The sequence below is a fragment of the Columba livia genome, chromosome 7 (assembly GCF_036013475.1).
Source record: "Columba livia isolate bColLiv1 breed racing homer chromosome 7, bColLiv1.pat.W.v2, whole genome shotgun sequence".
Taxonomy (NCBI): domain Eukaryota; kingdom Metazoa; phylum Chordata; class Aves; order Columbiformes; family Columbidae; genus Columba; species Columba livia.
Window position 1 is genome coordinate 9,368,261 of NC_088608.1, and position 10,402 is coordinate 9,378,662.

The 10,402-nt window shown below is 44.4% G+C and overlaps 1 protein-coding gene across 3 annotated transcripts in view; it reads right to left on the reverse strand.

Annotated features, from left to right (window-relative positions):
* Window positions 1-10,402, reverse strand: part of CCDC93 (coiled-coil domain containing 93) — a 60,841-nt gene that overhangs the window by 38,544 nt on the left and 11,895 nt on the right. Inside the window, exons 1-2 of one of the 3 annotated variants that reach the window (XR_010473976.1) lie at window positions 1,613-1,900; window positions 456-569 (exon numbers count right to left, since the gene is read on the reverse strand). Coding sequence is in view for 2 of the 3 variants with exons in the window: in XM_065070393.1 (XP_064926465.1) it covers window positions 456-569; window positions 1,613-1,654 (156 nt within the window). In the remaining variant the exon portion in view is untranslated. Of the gene's footprint in view, window positions 1-455; window positions 570-1,612; window positions 1,901-10,402 lie in introns of those variants that run through there. The other 2 variants (XM_065070393.1, XM_065070394.1) reach the window with 2 other exon arrangements.

Consider the following 10,402-nt stretch of genomic DNA (forward strand, 5'->3'; position numbering starts at 1 on the left):
TCACTAGGCTAACTGTTCCATTCTTTCACACAGCCTCTCAAGACAAATACTTCCTCATTTCTCATTAATGAAAACTCCTTTTTAAAATGACCACGCTATCTCCAAGTATCAAGTCTTTGTAGCTATTCTAACTGCAGCAGAGGGGCAAAATTCCCCATATCTGACCCTTCCTTAGGCCGTAACATGCACAAAAAAGCACACCAGCAATTAGCTCGCATTCAACTGTCTCCTTTAAAACAGGCCCTGCTGCACAAAATTATTTTTCAAGACTGAGGAAGTACTATCTGTCTGAAACTGGGTCATTTGCAGAATTATTTACACAGGAAAATTTAATGTATTCTAAGTGTCTCTTTTTTATTTTAAGTCACCTAGAATTGCTAAACTAACTAGCAAAAAAAAATAAGTAATCCTCATATACTTAAGAAAGGTTTCTAAAAATATTGAATTGGTCTCACCTTGTCAAAGGGTGATAACCCCTTGATTCTTGCTCGAAAATACCCAGCAGCCACCAACAGTTCCAAAATTTCAGTCAACTTGATGTTTTGTTCCTCATCTTCTCTTGTTTCAACCTGACAAATGAACAGTACAACGCTCAGTGTTTTTATTTCATTCTTCAAAAGAACATTTTCCAAACTTTATCTTAATACACATCACATAAAACCTTCTATTAGCAACTTGGTTGTTAATTTAAAAGACATTAAAGAAACAGGTAATGCATTTCTATGTGGATTTAATATAACTTTTTTTTTTCTCCCTGTTAAATACTTTAATCTGCTTTTGCTGTTCAAACTCCTGGCCCCACTGCTTGCCTCCAGTTAGACAGATTGCTCTTATTGCCCTAACGCAGCTAATTTATTCTCCATTTGCGCATTTCTTTCAGTTTCAGGGTTCACAAAATCCTAGACCTCACATTAACCCTTCTAGGACCTTCTTACAAAGACAGGAGGATAAACGCACGAAGAATCCCACTTTTTTGGGTAACACGATTTTAAGTGAACTCAAAGCATGGCAGTAACAAAAAGTAAACTCCGATGGGCAGCCTGGATATTTCGGTGCCCCGAAGCCTCAGCAGCTCAGCACCCTTAGAAAGGGCTTTTGTCCCCGTTTGCTAGGATGAAGCCCCACAGCTCCACGGACACACACGATCGAGCAGGGGCTCCCTCAGACCTAGGCCCCAAACGGGCTTTAGGTCTCTCCTCAGGTGTCCCAGGGACCCACTCACACACCCTCCCCACCCTTCCCCAAAATCTTTCGGACAGTCTCCTCCTCTCCCTCCCACGGAAACCCGAAAAGCCTAGCAAGCAGAGGGGCCAAGCAGGCACTGGTGCACGGACGGTGACCGCCGGGCGCTGCCCGCAGCCCCACAGGGCCCGGCTCCCGCGGGACCCACCGCACAGGGCCGGGGAGGGCGCAGGGCCGAGCCCGCTGTACGGCCGTGACCCCCGGGCTGCCGGTCCGCGCCCCAGCCCGCGGGGAGGCGGGGAGGGGCAGGAGCCGGCAGGGAGCCCCAGGACGCCAGTGCAGCGCTGCCGGAGGAACAAGCGGGCGGCCGCGCCTCGCCAACGCCGCTCTGCCCGGGGTGGAGGGGCTGGGAGAGACGCCGCTACGGTACCTCCTGGGGGGCCTGGTACTCCTGTCCCCTGGGGACGACCATCGCCCTCCGTCTCCGGCAGCCGGCGCCCGGCCGCTCAGCCTGTCACGTCCGTTCCCTCCGCTGCAACGCCCGGGCGAAGGGGTGTTCCCAAGCCGGCGGCTGCCGGGTTCCCCCACCCCCGCTCAATGGTTCGCCCGCACCCTCCTTGCGTACAAGCGCATCCGGGCCGTGCCATTCACGGCCAAAGGGGTGCGGGGGAAGGAGGGCGGGGGCTGCGCGGCTCCCCGGCGGCTCATGTGACTGACTGCATGCAGCGCAACCGCCTGAGCGCCGGCTCGCCCCGCCCGCAGTGCCCGCGGCCGGCGCCCCTGGGCCCACCCGCTGCCCCTGCGCCCCGGGGGGGCGGTGGAGGCGGCTCCTGACCGCCCAGGTCCTCCCGCTCACACCCACTGGTGCCGGGCACTTGGCTTTTGCTGTGCGGACGCCCGCCCTTTTTTCTTCCTCTTTTTCTTTCACAAGGGGACTTGAGGCCTCTCGGTGGTACAGCGAAGTTACTGAGAGCTCTGTGACCCGAGAGGTGCTTGGATATTAGGAAAAAAATTATTCATGGAAAGCGTTGCCAGGCATTGGAACAGGCTGCCCAGGGAACTGGTGGAGTCACCATCCCTGGAGGGGTTTAAAAGGCGTTTAGACGAGGGTTTTAGGGACACGGTTTAGTGCTAGAGTTAGGTTATGGTTGGACTTGGTGATCCTGAGGGTCTCCTCCAACTGAAACGATTCTATGACTCACGGCCTCTCATGCCCACAGGTCACCCACGCTCATTAGCAGCTGCATTTCATTGGGTCACCCAACAGCTGAGGGGGATTTAACTGGATTTTTTACGTCCTGCACACAGGTCCCATGCTCAGGAACCTTTGCACCCCTTAATACTGTGCTGCCCCTGGGTAGCCTGTCCTGGGGCCTGTGTCCGCACAGCCCTGCTGGGAAGGTGGGTTTGCAGCAGGGACTGGGTGTGCCGGAGCCCGGCTGCCCACGCCACATCCACCAGCACCCACATTTCAGGCTGTGGTGCGAGGGGTGCGTGCTGGCAGGGACAGGGCTCTCCTGGAAAGCTGTGCACACACAGCGGTCACCCCCACCCCGCTCCAGCTCAGCCATGCTTCGAACTCAGCAATAAAATTACACCAGTGCACAAGGCTTCACTGGGTGGTAACAACAAACTAACCCACAGCTTGGAGGCAGAGGAGCCTTTCTTGCTGATGGCGGCTTCAGTAATACCTAGCAGTGGTCTCTTTTGTCCAGTTTCTAGGCTCTTCACCATATACAGAGCATTACAAATATTAAATTCCATGTTAGGCTGCAACTAGGGACATCTCAGGGAGGTGAAGGTGCAAGAAAAGCCTGGTGAGAGCATTGTTTCCACCCGTTGGAGGGCAGTAGAGCATACACGAGCCAGTCCACACTGCCCTGACGGTGTGATCAAAACAATAATAATAAAAGCAAAAATATGCCAGGCTGGCTCAGGCTGTGTACTGGTGTAACCACAGGCCACGTCTTAATTAGAGTTGCAGAAAACAGTTATGCAGCCCCAGAGGCTAATGTGCTCACCAGAGCAATGCAGGCTTCCTGCTTTTGGACTGCCTTCTCCTCACAGGGAACTGCATGGCTCTAATTTGATTGTCATGGAGGGGAAGACTGAAACAAACAAAAACAGGGCCAAGAAGAAGGGTTGAAACAGAAGAGCGCTAGGAAGGGATGTATGTGACCTTCAGAGGCAGCGGCCAGCACAGGTTGTGAGATAACTACTGAAAAGAAGCATCAGCTTGGGAAAAAGCTTCCTGAGCCACGATATGGTCATAAAATTCCTTTTCAATGAAACACATTAAAGAAAAAGGATAAATAAAAAGTCAAGGACAGTATAAAATAGGGGCTTTGGAGGTAACTGAGTAGCAGACCAGGGAGGGAGCAAACCTATCCTGGAAAACCTAACTGTTTCTCTGTCTTTTTAAAGCACACTAAAAGAAAAGAGGGAGATGGGGCTAATTAACTCCCATGACTTTAAAACTCATGCAAATGGTACCCAAACTCACAAAACTGGCCTAAAATGATATACTTACAAAAAGGTAATAGGTTCTTTTAGTTTGCTTTTTATCTTGGCAATCACAAGGACTGGAAATATTTTTATCCTTTACAGTGTGTGGTTAGGAAATGAAAAGGCACGAAAATACAAAAAATATATCTCTATTGTCATTACAACTCATCTTTGATGACTTGAACCTCAATAAAATACTCCACAAAGGAATTGCTTCCCAATGCTTAATTGTGATGCAAATTCACCCAGTTATCCAGACAGAGCCGTTTTCCCCTATGACATTCGGATAATCAATCTTCTAAATACCAATTAGATTTTTAAAAAGTCCCAAGAGTGGTACCGTCTAAAAAAAGAGAGAAAAACCTCCTTTCCATCAGATCTTTAGATTTTGTGCTTGCAGATGTCTAGCAGGTTCAGCTTTAGTCTTTCTTTTCCCTTTCCCTGCTCTATTTTAATCCCTGAAGGTTACCCAAATTCTGGCTCTTGGTGCAGCTGCTTTGCACAATCCTTTCTTGATTTTTCAATGTCGTAATGTTCACTCCATGAAGCTGAGCTGAAGAGCTTCTTCTGTATTTATAACCATACCACGTACTTGGCTGTTCAGACTGAACTTCTGATAGTGTCAGACGTGGTCACCACTGAAAATGTAGCAAGAGGTTTCACTGCATCTTTTAGCACATATTTGTTTTTTCTCATAATAAGAGTGAAAACATGAGATGGGATTATGACAGCAGCAGCAAGGGCTTCACTCTTTGTTGGCCAGGCACAAATAGGTAAATAAACAGACTTAAGTAATTTTCCAGTGTTCTCAATGCTGAGAAGGCCTGAAAGACAAATTTATTTCCAAAAATTCTGCATGACAGATGAAATAATGTAAATATAACTCCCTGCATAATGGTCCTTTATACAGTGTTTGTTAGGGTACAACATTCTTGTATGTATTCCATACAACAAAGTGTCTTGGACAGATCTTGGAGTAAATGGATATAATCTCAGTGATTGCATTGGACTATGGACCTCGGCAATGCCGTGACTGCATCTTCTGAGTTGTATTCCTATATACAGGAGAAGCTGAAGCCAGCTGTAGGGGACTGAACTCAAGCCTTCCAAAGTCAGGATCAATTTTTGCATTTTCTGTGGCTCGCATCTTGGATGAGCTCTTTTAGCAACCCATTTTGTTACCTTGCAGCTCCAGCAGAGATCACTTCCATGCTGATCCATAACAAAATGATTCCTGCCATGAAGGTTTTCATCTAGATTTCTGGAATTAGCAAGGCTGCCAGGCACAGCAGGGGTATCTTCCTCTCTTTGAATTTACTATTCTTTTTTATTTGTTGTCTTGGTTGAATCCCATCTCCTTACAGTTACTCAGCCTCCTTCATCTGTTGCTTGAGATGTAGAAGGCATGAGGAACCACTCAGTAGGCAACTGCAAATTCCCAGTTATCTTCCATGGAAGTGAGACTCTATGCACTGTGAAATGAAAAAACCACAGCTCTGTTACAGTAGCCAGCGTGTTAGAGGCTGTAGCAGACCATTGCATCCCATCAAACATGTTTTGCAAAGTATAGTGCCCTTTCAGCAATCTCATATAACATTAAAATAGTGATGCTTTAAACATGCTCTCTATCACACCCATTGGTGACATCTAGAAGGTACAGGCTTACCAAGAGCCTGTTCAGTCTCTCTTTTGAACAATCCCTATTCTCAGTATTCAATAGTTTAAAACATACAGGGAGACAGGAAGACATTTTTCTTGAAAAGCATGTTCGTGTGATTTTTAATATGGTTTTATTAAGTCTGGCAATGTTAACACAAACCTTTTTAGCTCGCTTACAAAGCTGTTAGTTCATCCCAACCAAACCCAAGGCAAACACAGGTAAAACAGGTGGGAGTGATAGATTAGAAAATGGAAGAAGCTCCTGCTTATGGTCAATCTTCAAGTAACTAGTCATTCTGTGTACTTTGATTTTTGAGAAACTTTATGAGACTTGATTTTCAGAGACTGCCTAGTGTGCCCTCTGTGAAGATCAGGTACTGAGGAGTTTCTCAGTTTCTCCATGGGAACACCTTGCAAAGTGCAGGCAAGGACAGGCACAGCACACCTAACATAGTGTAATTACCCACATGAAGTTTGTTCAGGACAGTGCTGTTACACATCATCTCTTCCCAAAGTCTCAGGGCATCTGTAGCTATTACAGTCAAAACAAAATAATCTATGGGAGAATGAAGTGGGTTTTTCTGACTCACATATCATCCGTGGAATAACTAATTAAGTCTGAGTCACAGAGCCTTTACCTGAGAAGGTACAAAGAAAACGTGAACAATTTTAAGTGCATCACACAGTCCTTGATTTGGGCCAGGATATTAAATTGTGTCTGTGATGCTGGAATCAGGAAGAAATGTTTTGTGTCATTTTTATATTAAGACTGAGCAAATCTGATCTGAAAGTGTTGGAAAACAGAAAGCCCAGGAACATATATTATACCTTTAAAAGGTAAAACTTTTCCAAATAGAATCACGCTTTAAGATTTATTTGATATTCAAAGAACTAAAGAATATAGGTTGTTAGATCACTAGCTGTCTTGGAACAAATCCTTACAAAGGGGCAGAGAGATGTATATTTTCACTGTGGCTTTTTTAGGCAGAATATATGGATTTAGACTTTATGTTCTACATGTCATAATAGTATGGCACATCCTTCACTTAAAATAGTTGTAAGAATGAACAGTTAAGTGCTCCAATGGAGCCAGATAATCTGAAACAGTAACAGACTTCTGACAGGTACACATCACTCCCAAGAGAAAGACAATCTAAGGTGGAGGAGTTTTTTTGGCTTTTCTTCTTCCATGTTAATTTTTGTGAAACAGAAGTGAAAAAGGCACAGGAATAGTAAGGGGAGGAATAGAAAATATCAGTGATGTCAAGGTAGAAAAGACAGGAATGCAGAGATACAAGGCAACAACTTAAAGTGTAATCTTGAGCAGAGCTAAGCAAAAAGCTGAAGACTCAGTACTTGTATGTGAAGTACTGAGCAAAAACATTGCCTCTTATCCAATTCCTGCTTTATTCAAGTAAACAGGACTTTGCCTTTTCTGTGAATTACAAGCACCGCATCAACAATTATTTCACTTCATTAACTTTTAAGTAACCTACAGCCTTTTTTTTTTTCTTTTTGTCAAAAAAATTGGATTAAAAATGTTAACATTTATAAATCCTTCGTCTTCTTTATCTACTAATATCTCATTATTACAACACTAATAGCACACCTTTAAGATATCTGGGGCCATTTACAAGCTGCTTTACAATGCAGTTTCTCTGCAGAAGAAATCAGCTGTATACTGTCTGAGTAGGCATCAAGGTTAATTTGATTAATTTATTCATGTATCAATTCTGAAATGCAACAGTCCCATGGAGCAATGTTGTTTTTTTTTCAGGAATTTTAGCCTGATGGCCACTTAACCATAAATGAAAAGGAAACTTTGCTACCATTCAGTCTACTCCTTCCATCTTCAGGCCACTTCTAAGAAGTAGGTTCTGGCATAATCCAAAACTGGCATTAGAAGAACCTATCTTTTTAACAATCAAATCTTGCTTACCCTAAGGCAAACACTTTGACAAATGGTGGAGGAGCACCATCTGGTGACACCAGGCACATCACTATATTCTTCTGCCATTGGAAAATACATTCATGGTGTACAGCCTGTGTTGTGGAAACCCCATCTCAATGTGGTTTAATATGTTTTAATCCATCATTCAGTTATGCAAAAGGAGTACAAGAGTGAACTTGCTGACAATAAATCTGAGCTGACAGTGATCCCATCTCTACTGTCCCTTAAATCACTGAGAAGTTCATGTAATTTGGATCAAACATTTTCTGAATTGTTCTGAGTCACTTTTTTTAGGAGGCTTTGGAGCATGAAATGCAGTCCCAAGTTTTATTGCACTGGACATGTCAAGGTTTTTCTGCGTGTGATCCAAGTATTTTCTTGCAGTGTTCAAGAAACTTAGCTTAGCTGTCTTTTCAAAGATTTTCCACAGAAGCAATTATTAAGAAAAATGAATTACCTTTACCATTCTAGCTATTGAGAGATAGGGAAAAAGGATAGATCTTAACTTGACTATTATTTGCAAATTATAGCTAATTTCAGCACAAATTGAACCTGGATTTGCCAACAAATAAAAGACATTATTTTTCTGAATAAATTTTTTCACAATGATGATCACACCCACTTCATTAAAGTTCAAGGGCAAATTAATGTGATTTTAGTTAGGAATTAATAGAAGCAGTTAGTAATTATAATAAGCTTAGGAAAGACTTTCTGGAATTTTAGTCTGCAAAGAGCTAGATTTCTAGGGCTGTGTTTTGTGCAGACTGACAGCTAAAAGCTGTACAAAATCCCTGAACCTCAGGGAACATTGCCAAAAATTAGATAAAGGTCGAGAATGTGGGAACCATGGAAGTTCTTAACTGTTATGTGGGCTTAGATATATAACTCCTGTAAAGCATGGTCATATATTTACCAAGTTATTTTAAAATTTATCATATGAGCCCAGTCCACATAATATTGATTTAATATATTATTGAGTAAGATAATAAAGCATTACATCTCCAAAGTGTAAAGATAATCATCAGAATGTCACCTAGCATAAAACTGTGCAGCATGTCTAAGTCTGCACACAGCGTATGGTGATTATTCTGTAAGAAAAGTCTATGCCCTGCTTCCTCCCACCATCTCATAGCAGTGGGATGATAAATCTTTAGTCTATGATGCCATCTAAAGGTGTTAATTTTGTTTCAATGTTGAACACACTGTAGCAGAAACATCCAACTGGTAAATCTATTGCAGAAAGGAATATTGAGAAAGGTTGCAGTAGTTGATGAGTTGGAGAAAAATCACTCGTATTAAATGTTAAATTTAAAAACCAGATCCATTATTGCTCAAATGAATGAGGGAGGAAATAGTTACATCTCCAAAAGCTTTAGCTACCAATTTATACAAGATTTCTCTCCATCACCTTTGCTAAGTCTTGGGAAATGGGAGAGGTGCCTGAAGACTGGAAGAAATCAAATGTCACTTCAGTCTTCAAAAAGGGCAAGAAGGAGGACCCGGGTAACTACAGACCAGTCAGCCTCACCTCCATCCCCGGGAAAGTGATGGAGCAACTTATCCTTGGTGCCATCTAAAGGCATATCAAGGATAAGAGGGTCATTAGGGGCAGTCAACATGCCTTCACCAAGGGGAAGTCATGCTTGACCAACCTCATAGCCTTTTATGAGGACATAACAAAGTGGATGGATGATGGCAAAGCAATGGATGGGGTCTGTCTTGATTTCAGTAAAGCATTTGACACAGTCTCCCACAGCATCCTCAAAGCTAAACTGAGGAAGTGTGGTCTGGACAATCGGGTAGTGAGGTGGACTGCGAACTGGCTGAAGGAAAGAAGCTAGAGAAGCCAGAGAGTTGTGATCAGTGGTGCAGAGTCCAGTTGGAGGCCTGTATCTAGTGGAGTGCCTCAAGGGTCAGTACTAGGACCAGTATTATCCAATACATTCATCAATTACTTGGATGAAGGAATAGAGTGCACTGTCAGCAAGTTTGCTGATGACACCAAGCTGGGAGGGGTGGCTGACACGTCAGAAGGCTGTGCTGCCATCCAGAGACCCGGACAGGCTGGAGAGTTGGGCGGGGAAAAGTTTAATGAAATATAACAAGGGAAAGTGTAGAGTCTTGCATCTGGGCAGGAACAACCCCAGGTTCCTGTATAAGTTGAGGAATGATGTGTTGGAGAGCAGTGTAGGGGAAGGGGACCTGGGGGTCCTGGGGGCAGCAGGATGACCATGAGCCAGCACTGTGCCCTTGTGGCCAGGAAGGCCAATGGCATCCTGGGGTGGATTAGAAGGGGGGTGGTTAGTAGGTCGAGAGAGGTTCTCCTGCCTCTCTACTCTGCCCTGGTGAGACCACACCTGGAATATTGTGTCCAGTTCTGGGCCCCTCAGTTCAAGAAGGACAGGGAACTGCTGGAGAGGATCCAGCGCAGGGCAATGAGGATGGTTAAGGGAGTGGAGCACCTCCCTTATGAGGAAAGGCTGAAGGAGCTGTGTCTCTTTAACTTGGAGGAGACTGCGGGATGACCTTATTAATGTTTATAGATATGTAAAGGTTGAGTGTCACAAGGACGGAGCCAGGCTCTTCTCAGTAACAACCAAGGGGCAATGGGTACAAACTGGAACACAAAAGGTTCCACTTAAATATGAGAAGAAGGTTCTTCACAGTGAGAGTGACAGAGCCTGGAACAGGCTGCCCAGAGAGGTTGTGGGGCCTCCTTCTCTGGAAAGATTCAAAACCCACGTGAACACATTCCTGTGTAACCTCATCTGGGTGTTCCTGCTCTGGTGGGGGGATTGGACTACATGATATTTTAAGGTCCCTTTCAACCCCTAACATTCTGTGATTCTAAGGTTTCTTAGAGGGCAAAATGTCAAATATAGAAAGCAAGAGAGACTCAAGACCAGAAAACTCAGGTTCCAGCTCAATTGTTAAAAAGCCACCTAGTAGGATTATATTCATAGAAAAGTTTCATCAAATTCATCGCGCTCCGCAGCCTGGAAGAAGCTGTCTCATTCAGAGATCATCAGCAGCCCACCTTGATCCTTGAGAGCTTTCTGTGCTTTCCGATGGCAGGACCAGATGCTCGTTGTGGCCAGAGAGGTG